The sequence below is a fragment of the Hoplias malabaricus genome, chromosome Y (genome assembly GCF_029633855.1).
Source record: "Hoplias malabaricus isolate fHopMal1 chromosome Y, fHopMal1.hap1, whole genome shotgun sequence".
NCBI lineage: Eukaryota > Metazoa > Chordata > Actinopteri > Characiformes > Erythrinidae > Hoplias > Hoplias malabaricus.
Window position 1 is genome coordinate 77326599 of NC_089820.1, and position 23805 is coordinate 77350403.

General features: G+C 40.9%; 2 protein-coding genes across 2 annotated transcripts; one reads left to right on the forward strand and one right to left on the reverse strand.

The window, feature by feature from the left end:
• Window positions 1-1848: 1848 nt before the first annotated feature.
• On the reverse strand, window positions 1849-12262 carry LOC136679617 (ATP-sensitive inward rectifier potassium channel 10-like). Its single transcript, XM_066658251.1, has 6 exons — window positions 12142-12262; window positions 6177-6519; window positions 5827-6038; window positions 5524-5655; window positions 5158-5335; window positions 1849-4596 (listed from the first exon to the last, which is right to left on the reverse strand). The coding sequence occupies exons 2-6, from the start codon at window positions 6517-6519 to the stop codon at window positions 4202-4204; spliced, it is 1260 nt and encodes a 419-aa protein (XP_066514348.1). The 5' UTR covers window positions 12142-12262; the 3' UTR covers window positions 1849-4201.
• A 5052-nt stretch (window positions 12263-17314) lies between these two features.
• LOC136678273 (purine nucleoside phosphorylase-like) lies at window positions 17315-22736 on the forward strand. Its single transcript, XM_066656259.1, has 6 exons — window positions 17315-17472; window positions 19444-19613; window positions 19881-19984; window positions 20854-21029; window positions 21436-21626; window positions 21806-22736. The coding sequence occupies exons 1-6, from the start codon at window positions 17450-17452 to the stop codon at window positions 22045-22047; spliced, it is 906 nt and encodes a 301-aa protein (XP_066512356.1). The 5' UTR covers window positions 17315-17449; the 3' UTR covers window positions 22048-22736.
• The last annotated feature ends 1069 nt before the right edge of the window (window positions 22737-23805 follow it).

Genomic DNA, 23805 nt, shown 5'->3' on the forward strand with positions numbered 1-23805 from the left:
AAGTAAAGATGGGTCGGCGTTCACAATCCCGTGGATAAAAAAATAAAAATAAATAAACAAATAAAGTGCAATAATTAAAGAATAAAGTTTCTCAAATTAAAATAGTAAAATAAACATGAGTTTCCATCACTTTCTGTACACAGTATCATCAAAATATTATGAGAATCCAAAGAAATACCTTTATGCAAGGGACAAGGCCCAAACCAATATTGGTTGACTGTGATCTTCAGGCATTGCATTAGAAACAGACATGAGTCTCTCATGGAATCACTGCACGGGCACAGAACCATTTCCCAAAACAACTGTCTGGCAAACACAACACACAACGTCCACAAGCGCAAGTTAAAACACACAAATACAAACAGGATTCAGAAACACCTCCTTCTCTGGGACCAACTTCATTTTTGATGGACCGAGTTGAAGTGGATTGTTCTGAGGTTCTGGAGGTTGGGGTTAAAGAGGAGTGTACCCCACCAGGCTTTTTAGGTTCACAGTTCAAAAGACAGCATCTGTGATTACATGGGGCCACATTTGTATAAATATATATGAGCAGATAAAATCCTATAACAAGCAAGGGGTAGGAACATATTTCAATTTCAAACAATAGCAGTTTATCTCCTTTACATTTACAGGGTGTTGTTAAGAAGAATTAACAACACTCCAACACTTATTTCAACACAGTGGTAAACATTTTTTGGAACTTGTTGCTGTTGCCCATTTCATTCATTTAATTATTATTATCTATAACCATTTATGGTTGGTCCAGAGCCTACACGGAATCATTGGGCACAAGGAGTGGGTGCCAGTTCTTCACAGTGCAATAAACACTCACTCACACTACAGACAATTCTGAATCGCCAATCCACCTACCAACGTGTTTTTGGACTGTGGGAGGAAACCGGCGCACCCGGAGGAAACCCATGCAGACACAGGGAGAACACACCAACTCCTCACAGACAGTCACCCGGAGGAAACCCATGCAGACACAGGGAGAACACACCAACTCCTCACAGACAGTCACCCGGAGGAAACCCATGCAGACACAGGGAGAACACACCAACTCCTCACAGACAGTCACCCGGAGGAAACCCATGCAGACACAGGGAGAACACACCAGACTCCTCACAGTCACCCGGAGGAAACCCACGCAGACACAGGGAGAACACACCAACTCCTCACAGACAGTCACCCGGAGGAAACCCACACAGACACAGGGAGAGCACACCACACTCCTCACAGACAGTCACCTGGAGGAAACCCACACAGACACAGGAAGAACACACGACACTCCTCACAGACAGTCACCCCAGGGAAACCCACACAGACACAGAGAGAACACACCACACTCCTCACAGACAGTCGCCCGGTAGAAACCCACACAGACACAGGGAGAACACACCACACTCCTCACAGACAGTCGCCCGGAGGAAACCCACACAGACACAGGGAGAACACACCACACTCCTCACAGACAGTCACCTGGAGCGGGACTGGAACCCATGACCTCCAGGTCCCTGGAGCTGTGTGACTGTGACGCATATTTAATAACTCTCTATTAAATATAAGAATTGAACATCGCATTAAGTTTTTATTTACATTTTGAACAATGTTCCAACTGTTTTGGAAATGGGGCTGGTATTATATGAACCATTTTAAATTTTTGTATAGTTTAGTTTTGGCAATATGTATGAAATATGTGGAAATTATATAGTGTTGAGTTCAAAGACTTTCAAACAACTGCCCTAGTCCTGGTTCTAAATAAATAGATAAATTAAAAAAATAACGTTATAGTAAGCTGTGGGAGCAATGAGCTGTGTCTTTTGTGCTGCCAGTTTATTAGAGATTTGACTCAAACGGTTACGTTTTCAGGGCTAAAACATCAACTTTTGGTGCAGAATTTGTTAAAACTATGAATCCAAGGCATCTGTATTGAGTTCCACTATTATGTTCTCTAATGCATGACTACCCATGTGTTCTTGTACACAAAAATCTGTTTTGGTCTCATCTTTTCCTCTCCAGTCTAGTTTCCAGTGAAGCAGAGGAGGTGTAGCAAACTTCAAGCACTTACATTCACATTGTGAGAAGTTTGTTTTTTCTTCTTTGCTGTCCTTCCATGAAAGTGGAAAGTTCTTATCAAAGATTGGAATATTGTAATCAGCATCTCCTGCTGTGATTCCTGGCATACGGTGGCACGCAATTCACTGGTATACCAGAGACGCTTCTGTGCAAAATCAGAGACCTTTTAATAATTTGCATGAATTATCCAGTCAAAGGGTCATTAAATACAATTTATTCATTTTACAAAATGTCTTACAAATTTAACACAAGTCTCTCAAAGTGATTGGAAGTTGTAATAAAGGGAAATAGTGAGAATAATGAATGCTAAACATTTTGATGTATATTCATTCATTCATTCATTCATTTTCTGTAACCCTTATCCAGTTCAGGGTCACGGTGGGTCCAGAGCCTACCTGAAATCATTGGGTGCAAGGCGGGAATACACCCTGGAGGGGGCGCCATTCACTCACACTTTTGAGTCTACCAACGTGTGTTTTTGGGCTGTGGGAGGAAACCGGAGCACCCGGAGAAAACCCACGCGGACACGGCGAGAACACACCACACTCCTCACAGACAGTCACCCGGAGCGGGAATCCCACAACCTCCAGGCCCCTGGAGCTGTGTGACTGCGACACTACCTGCTGCGCCACAGTGCCGCCCATTTTGATGTATATACTATTTCATTGTATTTAGTTGTTGAGACTTCTGTTAACTCTGTTTTCCTGATTATTAAAATGTATATCTAATGACTGCTTTAACTGGATATTAAATAAATCAAGGGAGGAGCACCAAATAATTTAATTAGTGGATACTCAGCAAATTCACCAGGGTTAAATCAACACTATTAGTGTTAACACTGAGAGTGTTAAATTATTACACTAGCCGTGTTAATTTAACATTGGCGAATTTGCTGTGTAATTATTTGGCATCTTTGCATGGTTACAGACTGCAGAGAGTGTGGATAGCCCTCAAACTTTGGGCGCACCAGTACCAAAGTTCCCAGTTTCAAACCCTTAAAAAAGTATAGAAATGACATAAATGGGTTGAACTTTTTCGAGTGCTCACCTGTCCAATAGCCAGTGATGGCATCCAAAGAATCCACAAGAGTATAACTGGCCTTATTCTCTTAGCTGGGATGGCCTAATTAGTCTGTTAGCTGACATGACATATGGACAGTTAGTATTCTCCTCCAAACATGTTGAGCTGGTTAGTGGCACTGCGGTAATTGCAGTTCGAAAAGAGGTGGTGGCTGGCAACCCGTTTCATTAAAGAATCACATGCTTGCCCTTACCCTCCCATCTTGGTGGCACTGTGGGTATTAGCTCTGAGGATGGAATAGGTGATGATTAATATTTGGAAAAAAAACTGGGATGAAATTTTGGGGAACATTTTTAATTAATAAATAAGTTAAGTAATAATGATCCCTGTTGAGGTAATAAGAAATAAAGTGTAACTGTTAAGAGGAATCCATAAAGAATAATATGCAAAAAAAAAATAGATTAAAATCAGCAGCTTCATGTTGAAACATACAGAAACATTCCGTCCAATATATAATACACTCACAGTCCTCATCAGAACTAACATGCATTTCAACATGATCAATATCAACCGTCATTACATTGTCAACATCATCCATATCTTCATCATCATCATCATCATCATTGTCTGTCCTCAACAGCTACAAGTTTATTTATAGTCAATGTCCAGTGTTCAAGATTTTCAGAAAAGTCCTATGACGCTCTAGTGAAAGTAGCTAGACGTCTTCACTAGAGCTCCAGTGTAAAACTCTTTGAAGTGCTTCAGAGTAGTTTTAACCACTAGAGGGAGCTATTTTCCCATTAATCCCTTTCTAATGGCAACAAGGTTAAATATCTTTATTTACATTTAACATAAAAAATTCAATACTAGCATTCGGAAATATATGGAGTCCCAGTGATTTTAGTAACAGACAAAAGTACTGAAAATTAAAGTGTCAAACATGCTTCAGTTTATAAATGGATTTCCAGTGTTGCTTTTTTTAGGAGACTCTAAAGTGCAGCAGAAATGTAAAAGTCATTAGAACTAAGATACATTCTTCATCCTGACACTGCAGTCAGTGCCTTGTAGTCCATTCATTGTGGAATGGTGCACGTAAATGTGGGTTCTACACGTTACTAATTCTAACACTGAAGGGGCTACTGTCTCTCATCCTCCCTCTCTCCTCAACTCCTTCTCTGTAACTTTGCTCCAACTGCATCTTCTCCGGGTCCCCTCCCTCCACCCCGCCGCTGCTTGTATAGCTCTGCCGACTGGTGGGTGGGGACTCTTTGAAAAGTGGTGGCGTCTTGGCCTTGATCACCTTGTCAAAGTAGGCGAGGTCCGCTACGTATTTGCCGATAGGAGACAGAGAGACAATGGGTGGGAACTCGTAGCCCCAAAGGATCTCGTCCGGCAAGTAGGATGTGCGCACCTGACAGGTGGCAGAGGTAGGTTCCACTGTGGAGCTCATCATAACCAACAGCTCAAAATCAGCCAGCTCTGGGTCTGTCCATCCACCACCTGAGAGAGAAAGTCACAGTGTCATTCATTCATTCATTCATTCATAGTCTGTAACCATTTATCCAGTTCAGGGTCACGGTGGGTCCGGAGCCTACCAGGAATCACTGGGTGCAAGGCAAGAACACACCCCAGAGGGGGCGCCAGTGCTTCACAGAGACCGTGCCACCATGCCGTCCCTTATAGTTTACAAGTAAAAAAAATATTATTGTGGCTTTAAAATTGCTTATTTCAACGGGCTCCTTCAGGGTATACTTCAACTTTTCATGTAGAGCAGCTGTGGCCTAATGGGCCCGGAAGGTCATCAGTCCTTTCCCCACAGCTGTCTGGAAATATCCACAGCTGGAGTTCCCTTGAGCAAGGCACCTAAATGCTCTTGGCCTGCCAGCTCTGGGTGTGTGTGTTCACTGCCCCTAATCACTAGTGTGTGTATATAATATATTCATAAAATAAAACCACACTGGCATCTACTTAACCTGAAAGATGCTGAACTCAGTCTACTATATTTTACTTTATTTATTTGTCCAAAATAAACTGAAGCGTATTAACAACTTGTAAGTTTACCTTTGGCAGCCCAAGCTCGAAGTGGGCTGTCGTCATCAATGGTGTGGTAGAAGGTAAGGGGGAGAATGAGGAAGGGGCTCTCGCTGGCCGTGTCCACACTGAAAGAGACATTCCTTTGGTCCAGACGCACTGTCTCGCTTTCCTTAGACACACATGGCTGCAGCAGCTTCCCTGTCACCTGTGCATATGAAACACACTGAGCTTCAACTGGCCAGTAGCTTTTATTTTCTAATTTTATTTTCTAAGTGGAACTGTCGCTAAATACATCCCAAAATGTATCAGGTGCTAACTGGCTGAATAACATACCAATCAAATCTATAACAGCCTGCAAGACGATCACAACAGATACAGGCTCCTCCTCTTTACCTGGCAGCCCAGCAGGAGGCTTTTGCGCATGTTGGCCACTCTGATCATGAGACACGGTCTGCCATCGTGATTGGCTACCACTGCATGCTGGCTAAAGCGGACCGTCTCGCCACGTTTCTTTGGCCGAGCCACCTGAAGGACACAGAGAGAAAGACGGGATAGGGGAGGAAGGGGAGATGGGGGCAGTGGCGAGAAAGAATGTGTTTCTTTTCATGCATTCCACCAAACACCTATAAGAAAATATTTTTACCATCCTCTCCAACTGTGACCAGCCCAGTGTCAGTGTGAACCTAGAGGGTGCACCTTTGCAAGGAAAGTTCCAGTGATGAAGATCTCCATGGCGGTGGTGATAAGGAGTTGGATGATGAGCAGGACGATGGCAGAGGGACACTCTTCGGTGATGCAGCGAAAGCCGTAACCGATGGTGGTCTGTGTCTCCAGGGAGAACAGGAACGCACCTGTAAGGGTCTGCATCTGCATCACACAGAGTGTGTGATTGGCTGGAGGCTCAAATTCTAGAGGGAAGTGAAATAAACATGTATTTCATCTGAAATTAAACTGAAGTCTGGATAAACATCTGGATTGACACTGGATATTAGCTTCTCTTTGACCAATTCAGGAGATAGCTTGGCCTTCTAACTGAGGCTGCTTACCCAGTAGATCTCCGTGTACCAGGGCTAGCAGGTACCACAGCAGGCCGAATGTGAACCACGTCCCCACAAATGTGGCACTGAAAAGGACAAGCTTGTACCTCCACTGCATGTCCACGAAGGTGGTCCAGGGGTCTCGCAAGTACAGAGCCCCTCGTCCACTCACATGTTCGATGCGTACGTTGCTCCGTCCGTCTTTGGACAGCACACGGCGGCGGCGACGAAGGACCTGACTCATGGGCCCAGAGCCACCCAGCAACGGCTTTAGAGCATCTGTCTGCGTCTGACAGTGGCACATCTTCTGGTGGGTGGAGCCAAGTGGGGAGGTGGGTGTGGATGATGTCATCTGTGAATAATATCAAAGTCTAAGGAAGTGGTTTCTTTTTTATTGTTCCCTTGGTCTGAACCAAACAAGAAAATGATACAAATGATACATTTTTAGTCCCGGGTTTATATAGTGTTCACACTGAAACATTTGCACCTGAAACAAGGTATTTAGAGTATAATGTAACGTATGGTGTATATTCTTTGGTGAAGTCTTCAGAGCAGTGCACCACGCTGGGCTTAAGGCTTTTATCAGGGTTGTGTGTGTACCTACTGGTATTTTTATCAACTGGAAACACAGCAAGTTGTGGTAAAGTTGATAAAGAAGTAAAAACAGTGCCAGAAATCCCTCCACTGAACAAACCCAAGAAGGTAAACTACTGTTCTCAAGGCTGTTTTCAAGGTTCTCTCTCAGGGCATTTACTGTAGCGTCTTTTAGCTTCACATCCTGTTTGGTTCGTTTAGATGCCTTTAATTTATATTGTGTTCATATTGGAGACTGCACCAGAATTCACTTGTTTGGTGAGCACCAGAATTTAAATGAAGGCATTCACACTTACTGCAACAAAACACACAGAGCAATCGTACCAGGGTTCGTTTTAATCAAACTGAAGTTGACAATTATAAACACAACCGAAGTCAAAATATGTTTACACATCTTCTACACAAACACATTAAAACGTTTTCTTCAGACTTCTACTGTTTCTGAACGTATAACAATTTTTTTACATTTAGAAATGTCCCATAATTTCAGTATGTCTATTATTTTCTAGAAAATAAACAGTAATTGTGTTCTCCCCATGTCTGCGTGGGTTTCCTCCGGGTGATTGTCTGTGAGGAGTGTGGTGTGTTCTCCCTGTGTCTGTGTGGGTTTCCTCCGGGTGACTGTCTGTGAGGAGTGTGGTGTGTTCTCCCTGTGTCTGCGTGGGTTTCCTCCGGGTGACTGTCTGTGAGGAGTGTGGTGTGTTGTCCCTGTGTCTGCGTGGGTTTCCTCCGGGTGACTGTCTGTGAGGAGTGTGGCGTGTTCTCCCTGTGTCTGCGTGGGTTTTCTCCGGGTGACTGTCTGTGAGGAGTGTGGCGTGTTCTCCCTGTGTCTGCGTGGGTTTCCTCCGGGTGACTGTCTGTGAGGAGTGTGGTGTGTTCTCTCTGTGTCTGCGTGGATTTTCTCCGGGTGACTGTCTGTGAGGAGTGTGGTGTGTTCTCCCTGTGTCTGCGTGGGTTTCCTCCGGGTGACTGTCTGTGAGGAGTGTGGTGTGTTCTCCCTGTGTCTGCGTGGGTTTTCTCCGGGTGACTGTCTGTGAGGAGTGTGGTGTGTTCTCCCTGTGTCTGCGTGGGTTTCCTCCGGGTGACTGTCTGTGAGGAGTGTGGTGTGTTCTCTCTGTGTCTGCGTGGGTTTCCTCCGGGTGCTTCGGTTTCCTCCCACGGTCCAAAAACACACGCTGGTAGATGGATTGGCGACTCAAAAGTGTCCGTAGGTGTGAGTGAATGTCTAGGGTGTATTCCCGCCTTGCGCCCAATGATTCCAGGTCGGCTCTGGACTCACCGTGACCCTGAACTGGATAAGGGTTACAGATAATGAATGAATGAATGAATGAATGAATGAATGAATGAATAAACAATAATTGTGTATTTAAATGTGTAGCAGCATTCACTGAAAATGACATGCACTTTCAGTAACTTAGAAAACAAACTATGTCACTTGACCAAGAGCCTTCAATTTCTGCATTACTGAAACAGAATGAGCAGTGCGGATTCAGAAATATTAGCTTAGAGAGTAGGAGTAGGAAATTAAAATGTATCCTGTATTAATATAATAGCACAGTAAATATACAATTCTTTTCTAACTGACAGACAAAGATGCAATGTCAGAAATCCAACCCTAAGTGAAGTTGTGAGGAATCTGTGCTGACCCTGGACTGTAGTCCTCCACCTGACCACAAGAGAGAAACACACCTGCCAAAGCCTTTCTATCTGATGAATTTAAAAAAAGAGGGAAAGAGTATTGCTTTACTTGAGAGCTGCCTTAAAAACACAAAGAGAGCACTTGTTACTGGAAAGAATGAATGGATGCAGTAAAGGGATTAAGTGAATGAGAAAAGTCACTTTCCCTACGTTCCCAGGCTATCTATCTGCTCATCTCCTTCACTCTCACTTTCCCTTCGTTGCGTCTTTCTCCGGATGTGATTTTACTTTTGTGGCTAGGCTTGTTAGCCATAACCAAACAAAAGCATCTTCTTCTTCCATTTACTGTTCATTTATTATTAGTTTATTTGTATGGATTAGTCGTGTGGGTTTTGGAGTTCTTGCTGGTTGAATAAATATCTCTTTCATAGGCTATTTTTAGCTTCTTGTAAAACAATGACCTGACCAATGCATCCAAACCGTGTACATCAGATTCTCACATTCAGACCCAATGTGGATGTTAGTAAATCATATTTTGTCACTGACAAATGCCACTGAAAATGTCACTGGACCTGCCACCTGCCACTATACAATAGGTCTTCAAATCCAGACCTCGGATCCAGGTTCCAGGCTGGGACTTTTAAATGGCCAGGCAGTATGCCACTATACCTGGCTAGTCAGGTGCACTAGCAATTGCAGGTATTAGCTTTGTCCTCAGATGTAAACATTGCTCTACACATTGTAATATAATGTTACAAAAGCATTTCGCTGATAACAAGTGGATTGGACTAGACCTGCCACTGAAGCTGTTACTACTTCCCTTCTCAATGAATCCCAGCCCAGATAAATTTCACAGATACATCATTTTCCTGTTAATCAATCCTTCGGCTGATTGCGAGGGTTAAAAGCAAACAAGCTAGAGTTTGGCTCTTTTTCGCTCCTGCACTACATTGTGAGGCCATCTGTGTCCTGAAAACGTACTAAAAGAAGCACACACAAAGCAGTAGTTCATACCCACCAGACTGACCCTGTGGTTATATAAGCTGCAGTGTTTATAATTAGGATAATTACAATAACAGAATCCTAATTTGTTTCTTTCATGCATCGCTCGTTCCTCTCTCTTGCTTTCACACACTCTCCCTTAAACTTTTCTCTTTCTCATTCAACGGTCAATGGTCTGCTCATATGGATCCATTCTACCGTACCATTTCTCGCTCTTAGAACTTCACAAATGACAGTTTATTTTCATAGTACGTACTGAACAATTCACATCCTACATGTTTGTTTTTTCCACTGCATTCCATCTAAAGGCTTCACCATGATATGACCATTTCTGAGACTTCTGAGACTCAGACTATAGAAGTCTCATTTCTGAGACTTCTATAGTCTGAGACTTCATTCACCTTCTATAACTTATAACAATGTGCAAATGATTCGCTGAACTGTATTTGTGCCTCATTCACAAAGCTGAAAGCTGTTTCCAGGCTGAATCACACCTTAGAACTTCAGCATGGACTAGGGTTAGGTACTGACATTCATTCATTGTCTGTAACCCTTATCCAATTCAGGGTCGCGGTGGGTCCAGAGCCGACCTGGAATCATTGGGCGCAAGGCGGGAATACACCCTGGAGGGGGCGCCAGTCCTTCACAGGGCAACACAGACACACACACACATTCACTCACACCTACAGACACATTTGAGTCGCCAATCCACCTACCAACGTGTGTTTTTAGACTGTGGGAGGAAACCAGAGCACCCGGAGGAAACCCACGCGGACACGGGGAGAACACACCAACTCCTCACAGACAGTCACCAGGAGCGGTCCCTGGAGCTGTGTGACTGCGACACTACCTGCTGCGCCACTGTGCCGCTAGGTGCTGACAGATATATATATATATAAATTCAATAACACGCAAAAGCTATAAAACTGTATATATTTCTGCAGCTTTATTTTTGTGTGTGGACTGTTTGAACTAAAGGATGAATGTGTTAGTAATTTAGCAACATTTATCTGCCGTTTTCTTATTTCAAAATAGCTATGGCTCTGGATTTTACAGTGTTTTTTCTTGCCATCCCTTTTTGACTCTTACTTTCCTGAGATGCCTTCTCTCTCGCTCTCTTCGTCCATCTATCTCCACTATAATGGAATGCATTGTTGACAATACAGATGAAAGGAACAAAAGATCAGGAACAAAAGTGTTTGTGAGGGAGAAACAGAGAGTTGCACAGAGAGAGAGAGAGAGAGAGGTTGGGGGGGGGATATGTGACAAAAAGACCCTCATTAGTATTCCAAAGTGGATAATAATCCCCCTTGGCTGGACTCGAATGCACCATCTCTTCATCCCCTTGCAATCAACACAGTCTCTCTCTCTCTCTCTCACTCTCTCTCTCTCTCTCTCTCTCTCTCTCTCTGTGTTTGTCCAGTTTAGAACCCAAAGTTGCTGAACACATACCTCTGCAAACCTGAATGGAAAAGCATATAGAGCATCTTAGTAAGATGAGCTTCAGTTATTCTGGCCTTGATCTGGGTCCAGAAGGTTCTCAGATTTCATTTAGTTTTCAGTGAATTTTAGTAGCACATTACAGTGAATTTCTCTTTAAAAATAACCACAGGACTAGGACATATTTGTATGAGCTTCTTTTGTTTTTATCATTTCCTGATCAAGACCATGAACAGAACCCTGATTTGTGCATTTCATGTTGAGACTTAAGGCAAAAGTTTGTACACTGCGAAAATAACAGTGAATTCACTTACTACAAATGCGTTGCTATGACTCAAAATATATCCCATCAACACCATTTATTTCCAAATCTCAACAACCTGACAGACAACATTGATTTAATATATTTCATTGCTGAATTGTTAGCTCTTCAAATTAATAAAATAAGCTGAAAGATAATCAACAGAGGCTTTGGAAAACAAATCTTCATTTAAATTGCCTAGTCTTACCTCTTCAGGAAATGTTACCCTGCTCATAAAGCTAGGGTACAGTTTGGCCCCATATACTCTATGTCTGTCATTGACAGTACACTCTGGAAAACCGTGTCTAGAGATCTTTTGTGTATAAACGAGCAGTAGCTGAAGACACGGCGATGAGGGTGATTTGTTCAGTGCGATTAATGCTTGTTTTTTAGTGGGTAACACCTGCCATTATCTGTAATGTAAGAAAACAACTGACTACCACTTTAACAAATTCTATTATCTCAGTTAAATGTAGTCAAGCATCACTCTGAAGGATTTGCACAATTACACATTCATTTCTCCAGCTCTGGGTTGGGTGGGTCATTTAATTTTGTTCTGTAGCTTCAGCTTTGGAGCATTAACATTTCATTTCATAGCACAAGGTCCACTCAAAACAGAAGAGAACACTGGTTCCTTATGAAAGAATAATAAAGTGTTTCATTTGCCTCATAATTCTCCTTAAGCGCTTCTTAGGAAGGCACTTTATATTGAGAGCAATTTTTTTTCTTGAGAATATCTCATTAAAAGTGTCTAATTGACAACAGGGTAAACATAAACCTTGTTTCTGAGGTTAAGAAAGAGGCCAAACCTTTCTATGTTCTCAGATCCCTCAGAGTAGGCTTTTTTGAGTATGTGGCTACATTGCTAAAGTAGGTTGCTAGCAAAACACTTCAGTATTTTGTTGTGAAACTTAGTCAGGTGACCTGACACAGCCTGTGGATAAAAAAGCATCTGTCAACTGACTGCAGGTTTTTCATAAATGTCCAGCTGTAGCTTACCTTTATTCTCTGTAGGTCAGACCTTCAGAAAAACACAGGAAAACTCCACTTTCTGCTTCACTTTCATCACCAACACAAACACAACAGAGCTACAGAGAGAGCCTGCTCTTATAGAGACATCTCTCTCTCTCTCTCTCTCTCTCTCTCTCCCTCTCTCTCTATCAGCCTCTTTGTGCGTCAGTTCTCACTTTTCTTCCCCTCACAGAAAATTCCAGCAATTTATGTGATTAGACCAAAGGGGTAATTTGTGTAATTACACACACTGTAACCTGTAGTTAAATTGAAATTTATACAGTCCTGAATGAAAGTAACAAACAGGACAGTATCAAACAATGACAACTGGAAGACTTCCACAGACAGACAAACAGAGAGAGAGAGAGAGAGAGAGAGAGAGAGAGAGAGAGAGAGAGAGAGAGAGAGAGACCCCTACAGTAAAACTCCAGTAATACTTTAATAATTGTTTTTTATTTTTCAAATTTTGAGTTCAGCTCACCTCCACTAGTAAGAGAACATAAGGACAGCCTACAATATTCTGTTAGGTTCATATTAAACTTGAATAAGTATCGAAATAACCACAATAAATCGAAGTAGAATAGTATCAAACACGTCATCTACAATTTATAACCGTTTCTAATATTAATGCAGTGTCTTAAAGTTCTTTATATGCATTTTCTAAACAGCCCTATGTACGTGTCTTGGGAATCCTGTTCTATTACAACTGATATTTATTATAAGGGTACTCCATTTGGACATGCATTGCTCTTCCTTTACAGGTCACAAACTGGTGAATTTTAAGAATATGATGATTTTGGAGAGTGTTTGTGGAAGATCCATATACTTAATTTAAAATGATCCTGTTTTGTTAGTATTTTCTGAAAGGTTTTCATTCTATTTATGAATCAGTTTATTTATTTGCTCATTGATCAGTATCTATTCTTTGTTTCTTTATTCATTCATTCAGTAGGTTTTTGTTGGTTTATTATATAAGTTCTTATGTAAGATGGCTTTTCTTGAATTCGTTATGGTAAAGAGCTCTTAAGTGTGTCAAGGTGACTCTTTCTTTCTCTTCCTCCTTCCTCCAGCACGTGCTTCCCCGGTGGTCCCCAGGCCCAAAAGTGTCTGGACAGAACATCCTGAAACACAAAAGGACCAAAGACGCCGGAAACCGTGAGCAGCATAAAGACTATGGGACAGAGTGGGTGACACAGCATTCATTAATGAAAAGAGAGAGAGAGAGAGAGAGAGAGACTCATTAATCTGAAATCATGGATTAAAATAAGTTCATGAAATCCTAATTGCTAATTGACATCCTAGATTTTCTGTGTGCATGCATGTCTACAGATTTTATTATTTTTAAAATACTCAGGTAAAGGACAAGAGCACGAAACAAATATTTCTTGCTTTAAAAACTTTCTTGCCAACTCTCTGTTTGGAATTTAAATCACCTTTGATTTATTTTTTTTTTTCAAATAAATGATTAAAAACATTAATCCATAACTCTGTTACTACAACAATTAAGATGATAATATGGAATGATTCATGAGGGGTAAATATGAAGTAGGGAGCACCCTTTTGCTGTAAGTACAATTCATACAATGTGCAAGACGGACATCACAAGTTCAGCATTCATATACAATTCATCTGCCCACTAGAAAAATATTAAAACTGAAATTCCATTTTAAGGCTGGTGTGAAAAGGGTCAAGCTCTGAATGACCATCTTCACGTTCCTGACTACATTATACAAAACATTTTTTAAAAATCTGAGAAATTCCTGTTTAACCAGCTTTTACGGTTATAATCAGTTATAGACGTAAAGGGGTTGGACAATGAAAGTGAAACACCTGGTTTTAGACCACAATTATTTATTAGTATGGTGTAGGGCCCCCTTTTGCGGCCAATACAGCATCAGTTCATCTTGGGAATGACATACACAAGTCCTGCACAGTGGTCAGAGGGATTTGAAGCCATTCTTCTTGCAGGATAGTGGCCAGCTCACTACGTGATGCTGGTGGAGGAAAACGTTTCCTGACTCGCTCCTCCAAAACACCCCAAAGTGGCTCAATAATATTTAGAACTGGTGACTGTGCAGGCCATGGGAGATGTTCAACTTCACTTTCATGTTCATCAAACCAGTCTTTCACCAGTCTTGCTGTGTGTATTGGTGCATTGTCGTCCTGATACACGGCACGGCCTTCAGGACACAGTGTTTGAACCATTGGATGCACATGGTCCTCCAGAATGGTTCGGTAGTCCTTGGCAGTGACACACCCATATAGAAAGTATTGGGCCAAGGGAATGCCATGATGTGGCAGCCCAAACCATCGCTGATCCACCCCCATGGTTCACTCTGGGCATGCAACAGTCTGGATGGTACGCTTCTTTGGGGCTTCTCCACACTGTAACTCTCTCGGATGTGGGGAAAACAGTAAAGGTGGACTCATCAGAGAACAATACATGTTTCACACTGTCCACAGCCCAAGATTTGCGCTCCTTGCACCATTGAAACCCACGTTTGGCATTGGCATGCGTGACCAAAGGTTTGGCTATAGCAGCCCAGCCGTGTATATTGACCCGGTGGAAACAGGAGAGTCGAAGTGCACATTTAATTCTGCCGTGATTTGGGCAGCCGTGGTTTTATGTTTTTTGGAGACAATCCGGGTAGCACCCGAACATCCCTTTCAGACAGCGTCCTCTTGCGTCCACAGTTAATCCTGTTGGATGTGTTTCCTCCTTCTCTGTGGTATTACCCTGGATATGGTGGCTCTTGATACATCACAAAGACTTGCTGTCTTGGTCACAGATGCGCCAGCAAGACGTGCACCAACAATTTGTCCTCTTTTGAACTCTGGTGTGTCACCCTTAATGTCGTGTGCATTGCAATATTTTGAGCAAAACGGTGCTCTTACCCTCTGCTAATTAAACCTTCACCCTCTGCTCTTACTGGTGCAATGTGCAATTAATGAAGATTGGCCACCAGGCTGGTCCAATTTAGCCATGAAACCTCCCACACTAAAATGACAGGTGTTTCAGTTTCATTGTCCAATGTGACCCTGTAGTTGAGGATGCATTTTTTGGAAGATAATGTTCAGAAATATACATCTATCAGCTCACTTATACTCTAGTCCATTGGAATCCTGTTATTTACCAATTTGTTTTCAAGTAATAAGCCGGCACAAAGCTACATTAGTCCTGTTCTACTGCTAGTATTAAGGGCCAAATCACCTGTAAACGGTTAACTGAAGGGCAAATGTGGAGAAATAGAGAAAAAAATGACACAGCATCGTTCTGTGTGTATTAATATGGGTTGCTCCCTCTAGTGGACGCATAGACACAACAAAACACTTATTCAGCCCCTGGCCGGTTATATAACAGTGTCCCAAAAGATTATGGACACATTCTCACATGGAATTTCGTTTAAAACTAGGGATCAGTAGGGAAAATGTTCCCCGTAACTCAGGCTTTACACTACATATTTGAACACTATAAATAGGATCAGATTTGGTTTAATAGGAGAGTAACAGAAATAAAGAATGAGATTACTGTTAAAAAGAATTTAGTAAACTTACAATTTAATATGGACATATAACTTAAACACTGAGAAAGGCCAGTAGAAACAGTGCTAATTTCCTGCTCGATTGAGAACACAATGACACGATTCTGTTCTTTTGTTTTCACACCAGACTCTTACCATGTGAAAGAATGTAATGGGAGCTGCCCGCTGTTTAGAGCGCGCTGTTGTTATGTAAAGAGAGAGAGAGAGAGAGAGAGAGAGAGAGAGAGAGAGAGAGAGAGAGACCCCCACACACACATACACACACTACGCCCAAAATATATTCACTCATTTCCGTACCCAACAAAACTCCAGTATACTGTAAGCCCCAGGGTGTTTATTCTGCTCATTCTGCCCTAAACCTAACCCTTGCCCAACTGTTACACTGTATATACTCGTTTAATAGTTGTTCCTCAATTTAATACGCAGGAAAAAACATTGCCTTAGTCATTCTGGTAAGATTTTCATCACATGTTTGACGCTAGTATTGACGAAAGAACCATGAAGCAACTGAATTAATCTCTCGAGATCCTTCCCGAAAGACTCGACTCGTTTGAATCGATTCTTTAGAGTAGCATTGGCCGAACCGACCAAAAGGATCAAACGAATCGAGTTTTTACACTACCCAGTAAACAAGGAACGTCCCTGGACGTTCAAAATAGGTCTAAAAGTAGTCTGTCCGTCAAGGACATATTTTAAACGTCAATGGACGTCCAAAATCCATCTTAATAAGTTAGTTAAGTGGTGACCAATCGATAACGTCAGTGGACGTCCAAAATACGTCTAATAGTCTTCTTTTCAATGTCTGTGTTTGGACGTCTTTTCAACTTTCATTTTCAACCTTAAGAGAGCGTTGATTAGACGTCATTACGTTATTTCAACGTCGAATCAACGGCAAATTGTTTACTGGGTACGTATTTGGTCACATAACCGACCACTGTCATACTTCAGTGGAGCTTCTGTTATTAATCTGTTTATTCACAGCCCAGTGTGTCTAAGTTTAATCCATAAAGAGACAATAGAGTGATTCTGTTACTGTAATGTTAAGAAATATTCCTTATGATGTTTTTTATGACGTAACTGTTAAGAAATAACATAGGAGCGTGTGCGTGGGAAATCATTGGGAAATCATGGCCTATCCTTGTTCTCCCTGGGTATATATTATGACCCTCCAACTCACCCATCCCTCACCACAACAGTCAATAAAAGAGAACTGGGAAATTAGTGTTCTCATCCAAGCATCTTGAGTTCCAATTCCAGTCTGAGCTGACTTCATGTTCCAGAAGAAGCCAATGTTGGTGTTCACCCTCCTAGCGTGGTAGCACCATGTGATAAGGGGAGACCTGACAATTATATGGAACTGGTAATAGCTAAAAATTTCAGAGGAAAAAGGCTAAAGATCATAAAAAAGTCAAACTATCTAACGTTACATCACTGCTCATACTTGTTACTGAGAATTTGAACCAGTTTCAACAAGGTTTCAAACCGCACCCGAATATCACACACACACACACACACACACACACACAGCATCCACCACATCACGACACACACCCGCGAGCTCAGCCAATTGCAGCGAAGCTGTAGGAGTGATGCATGAAGAGGGAGTGTCTCGGAGAGGGGAAACTCTGACTAGTTTCTCCCTTCCCCTTCAAAACGGAGTATAAAGGAAGAGGCACGATTCAGGCTCACGTTCATCATTCCATTCAGAACTTAACCTCGTTTTGGGAGATTTCAACTCAAGAGAAAAACCCACAATGTTCCCGGATTCATCCTCAGGGTGAGTGTCAACAGCTTCCTTCTCTAAAATGTGTTTTACGGGTGCGGAACGGTTTCGGTTTTGAAAAATATATATTCGAAAGAGTAATTAGAGAAAAATCAAATGAGACTGACTGAAACGTAAAAATCAAATGAGAAAGAGAAAACAGGAAAGAGACGTTGCTCCAGCCTCAGTGTGTGAGTTAGCCTATAGGAGACTAGCAGGTGGTGCTTTACCGCCAAAACGCGAGGGAAAACTAAAGTACTAAAATGTCGTCGCTCCTCTGTGTTTTTTAAACTAAATTATATTTCCGCGAACTTAAGCGAGTCGTTGTTATATTTTCTCCGAAACCGAGTGGCCAGAGTAGTGTTTTCTGGAGCCACTCAGAGGATGATGCAACATCACCTCAGTACACGCGTGGACTCGGGACTGAGGGTCTTTATATAATATGTTAATTAGCTGATGTTATATAACACGTGTAGGCTAATACACATCTATAACGAACTGATATACAACAGAATCTAATCGCCGGCTTTTCTCCTAAGGCTTGGGTGTTTGATTAATTGGATGTTGTTTCTAAATCTGACTAATTCTCATCTAGATGATAAATTAACACTCAGCTATGGGATGCTTTTGGTTATTAACATGAGCCTCATGTGGACAACTGCTGGCAAAGGTTTCACTCTGCTGGAAGGATCCTTGCAGGAATATATGAATCTTATCGGGAAAAAAAATGTATTTTTTTTTTTCTAAAATGTTAGCTAGTAATGTTTCATAGGAATGAATAGGAAATACTTTTGGAATAAATAGGCTAGCCTTAAAAATAAGAAACTGGAGGGTTAAAAAAAATAAAGAAGGAAAAGCATAACCTACTGTGAGATGCTTTTTTAATCTCTGGTGTGGTACACGTGTGGAAACTATAATAATGATGCCTTGAGTGACGTCACAGTAACAGAGACGTGATTTCCGCCACGTTTCGGATAAAGTCTCTTGGGACGAGGGGGAGGACGTCTACTCTCATCAGCATCCCAAACCACCCCATAAATAGACAAAAATATACACACAAAGAGAAATACAGATTACATAAGCACCATTACTGACTAAACTAAGTAAACAATGACTAAACTAAGTAAAGTATTTATACAGCTTTTAAGCACCTCTGGTTAAATTAACGAGTTTCCTTTCTCCAATAACACTTTCTCCACTGAGAACAAACATTTGTTAATTTAAATACACAAATACGGTTAATTTACTTTGTTCCACGTATTGAATAATGTGTTGGAAAATGTATGTATGCCCAAACTTTTGCATATAACTATATAAAATACATTATTTTTATACATTAGTACTTATATATGTAATACCTTACAAACATAAATGTAATACATTTAAAGCTGTTCAACACTGACACTGGAGATACTTTTAGGCTCTGTGTAGACATCATTTCAGTCCATTTGCTCTACTGTAAATAGACATAGTCATTGTTTTGACAATAAATTAAATAGTTTTAATACCTCTGAAAGAATTCAAAACAGAGTCATAGGCTTATAGAAGAATTTGGCCAGCACTAAAGAGAAAAGTGTAAACTCTATTCTCCCCCCTATCAGTCAGTGTTTACAGTAAAGATGTGTCATAGCAGCTAAAATACTGATTAAAATTTTATGACGTCTGGAATATGATACCAGTGACGTTTGTGAATGTGAAGGACAAAGCAGGCTATATTGGATATGTTTACTAATACTTAGGAAATGAAAGCCATCTCTTTTTATACTCTTAAATACTTGAAATTGTATAAATCTGTTATCATGATCTTTTTTATAAAGGTGTGATATTTGCTGTGATACAGCTAAGGGTCATATGACTCATATGACAAAAATTTGAAACAAGTCTGATGGTTTTCTCATGACAAACCTTGTGTTTGCAGTCTCTCAGATGTCTGGTATTACAGTACAGTACATTAACCAATACCTCAACTTCCTCACTCTCTTAAAGATATGGTTATGAGGAGTGCAAGGCGACTGCTGATTGGCTGCTGGATCAGGCCCCAGTGCGTCCCTTGGTGGGCATCGTGTGCGGCTCAGGCCTGGGGGGGTTAGCTGACATGCTGAAGGACCAGAAGGTTTTCAGTTACAGTGATATCCCCAACTTCCCACAAAGCACAGGTGAGTTGACCAATGCCTGTAAAGTGACTACTACCAGAGATTACAGGATGTAGGATATGGGCTATATATGGACATAAGTATGTGATTAATGTGCTTTATTGTTTTATGTGGCACCATTATTATAAAGGCCACTACTATTATGCAGCTTTGGTTTCCTAAGTCTCATTCAGTTTCCGTGACGGTTAACCCTCACTTCCCAAGAATGCTTTTTTATATGCTTAATAACCAGTGTGATACTACTCTAACTTGTTGCTGTGTGTGTTTTAGTGCATGGTCATGCTGGCCGCTTGGTGTTTGGCACACTTAAAGGAAAGCCATGTGTTTGTATGCAGGGAAGGTTCCACCTGTATGAAGGATATCCCATCCAAAAGGTACTTCTTAACTACATTACCCACAATTCATGCTGAACATGTTAAAATGTTAAAACATGTTTTTAGACGGTTGCCATTAAAAAACCCTTATGATATCCATAAACACTGTTACCTCTCCAAGTCAATACAAATTTAGATTGCATTGTAATCTGTAACACATTTATAACATCTTAGTTATTCAACAACTAATGAGTTCTTTTTATTTTATTATTTCCAAACAACTTGCTACTTTTCAAAGCCTAGATCCAGAGCAGGGTGCCATTTTATACACATAAAAGTCACTGTGCCCCAACACTGCATTTCCTCACTTATGTGTGTGTTGGTGACACAGTCTGAGTGCATGTTCTCTATTTTTTTGCATTGTAAATTTTAAAAGAAGAGATGTTGCAACAATGAAGAGAGATTAGGGGGTATCTTTTGACTTGTGGGAGTCATTGTGGTTCAGTGTAATTGCTGTGTCATTGCTGTGCGACTAAGCCTTGTGAGCCTGGTTGCATTGTTTTAGATTACAATCTAGTTTTAAATTTACTTGGACCATGTACAAAATCCATTAACCTCACATGACTGAAATTTAAGTAGTAGCTCATTTCTGTATTACACTCACCTTTCACACACAGATCATCTGTAATCAGTCAAACCTACTGCCTTCCCTCTCCTTTAGTAAACCTGTTTTGGTAGGATACATTTTTTCCACCCTAAATTGTCTAGACACATTGTTTATAAACATTCTGACAGCTGACATGGTGGTATGGTGCCTTCTGAAAGGGTCCTAATGCTGTCATAGATGAAATTCTGTTGGCTAAAACTGGCTAATTCTTTAAAATCCATTATGAAATTGATGAAAACTCTTTATGTTCCTGGTTTATTAGATCACCATGCCCATACGCATTTTTAAGTTGATGGGCGTTGAGACTGTCATCTTGACGAATGCTGCAGGCGGCCTGAACCAGGATTACAAAGTGGGAGATGTTATGATCATCAAAGACCACCTCAATATGCCTGGATTTGCTGGGAACAATCCCTTGTGTGGACTTAATGACGAGAGGTGAGGAAAAGAGTTTGTCTACATAGTCATTTTAATAATACGTGTTGTTGTGCTAATACACAGTGAGACCAAATGAAATGGGTGTGGATTACTTAAAAGTAGTGGTATATTGGGTGTTTTAAAAAGACTAAGTTAAACTTGTATGTGGCTGCACACACCCTTTTTTATAGTTTATATTAAGTCACGTAGCACTGTACTAAAATTGATGTGTTGTTTGAACTGAATACAAGGGCTTGGCACATACCTGGCACTGTTTGTTCAGGTTGGATCAGGCCGTTTATAGCAGAGTGTCCTATCACTTTATTGCCTGTGGCTATGAAAGTCTGTGGTAACACATCTCATTCTCTCTCTCTCTCTCTCTCTCTCTCTCTCTCTCTCTCTCTCTCTCTCTCCCTTCCTCACTCAGGTTTGGGACTCGCTTTCCCTGCATGTCAGATGCATATGACAGGAATATGCAGCATTTAGCTCAGGAAGTGGGGACGGAGCTTGGTTACTCCGAGTTCCTGAGGGAGGGTGTCTACTGTGTACTCGGGGGGCCGTCTTTCGAGACCATTGCTGAGTGCAGAATGCTCCACCGCTTAGGCGCTGATGCTGTTGGTGAGTTGTGAGAAATGTCATTTTAGACACGTATATACCTTTGTTCAGTTAATTAATCCCATGTTATTTTTGCAATGAATTGTACTCAAAGACTTTGAGAGGGAGCAAATTAAGAATAAGAATGAGCATTCTGAGAAATATACAGTCCGTACTTTAAGGCCTCTGTCATTTTCTTTCAGGGATGAGCACAGTCCATGAGGTTATAATAGCTCGTCACTGTGGAATGAGGGTCTTCGCTCTCTCTCTGATCACCAACAAGGCCGTGATGGACTACGATAGCGAGGCGAAGGCCAATCACGAGGAAGTCCTGCAGACTGGACAGCAGCGGTCACTCCAGCTGGTCAAGCTCGTGTCCACAATGGTTGCCCGCCTAGATCTTGGTAACAACTATAAAAATGGCGAGGCACACTGTGAGCACTAAGAAACAGCACAGTTTACAGTCTTTATATAAATGTTACATCTGAAAAAAGATCCTTCTAGATCAGCATATTGCACTGCTAGCCACTTGCACTCTCAGTTGTGAGTATTTAATGTCTCTGAAAAAGTTGAAAAATTGTTGCAGTAGTTTGCTTTCTAAACATTGCTTTGGACCTTTTCTCATACTGTATTTTTAAATGTTTACATTCCTGATGGAAACTCTGTTTTGGTGAACTTGGTAAATGTAATTTCTTAATCATATCCCAAAGCCAGCAGTTACATTTACCTTCTAATTACCTTCTAACTTAAGAAACCCTTATTCCAGGCTATTTATATATGTAAATGTATTAATTGTTTGATTTATTCCAAATGTAAGTTACAACAAAGTTAATGAAGGATGTTCATCAGAGATGTAACCTTCTAATTTTATTTATTTATTATTTTTCTTGAACAACAAAATTCACATTTTGATTAATTATTGGACGTCTTTCAGTGCTGTCTCTTTCTTTAAGAAATATTTAAGTAGTTTATTTATATTAAATACTTTTTTTTAAAAGAGGGAATACTTTGGATGTTTTTATAAAGAATGTATTTTTGTGTCTGATGCTTATTTTGACATTTATAACATGAGCAGATTGAGTTTGTGGGGCGTATCTTCTTTTATTTCTCAATAAATATGAAAACAAATGCTCAGTTAATGAAACTGCATTCTCATTATTGTCGTAATTATATTTTTAATCATTTTGAAAAGTTAGTTTGAGTGATTTCATTTCAAATGGCTCATTGTAGGGAAACGGGCCATTTCAAACTTCTTTGCTATGACTGTATAGGTAATGTTCAGGGGCGTAGCAAATGGTGGGATGTGGGCGTTATGACACCCCCAATTTTTTGTTGAAACACAATTCAAAGCCCGCACCCTTGCTAGTGGGTAAATTAACCGTTAGAGCAAAGCCAAACCTGAGTTGTTTTTTTCAGTCATTCTCTTGCTATATAATATAGTCCTATCATAGGACTGAGGCCTCTCCCTCAGGGTGAAACACAGCAGCTTTGTTCAGGTTTCAGCTGATTCTCTTTACATGCCACATCCAAATGCTACAATATTTACATTTTTAAAAATTCATGTTTATAATTCTTGTAACTTAAATACCTATGAATAACTGCATGGCTGTCAACGTGGTTAAATTGAATCAACAAGCAGTTTAAAGTCAAATCAACTTTCAGAAAGGAATTCACAGCCAAATTTGACTTAGTCGTGAGTTATTCTAATTGGATTTAACTTAAAATTTTAAGGCAGCTTTTGAACTTGTGTTCTTGAGTTGAAGCTGGTGGGGTTTTTTTATGGTGTACTTTGATTTTGCTTAATCTGTACCTCATTGAAAAAATTTGGTGCTATCAGGCAATTACCCCAGACCCCCGGTTGTAATTGGTGAATATTACTACCCCATCCCATTACACTCCCACTTTTGAAAAGCTTGATACACTCCTTAGGATAAATCCGATTGCTATAGCACTACTTATACTACTATATTCATACAGAAGGGTGTGGATTTAATAATCAAGTGGTACACTTAACATTCAGTAAGGAAACTTGAAGCGTATTGCTGAATTTTAAAGCAGAACGCGGAAGCTGAAGGATGCTGTTTAACCCTGGTACTGCACTTCACATAGAGCAATGACGTTTACACTAATGGCGATTTTGTGCCACAGTTCTGCGCGCGGACATCTTGAACGCGCCTATTATAATCACGAGCGCGTAAAATAA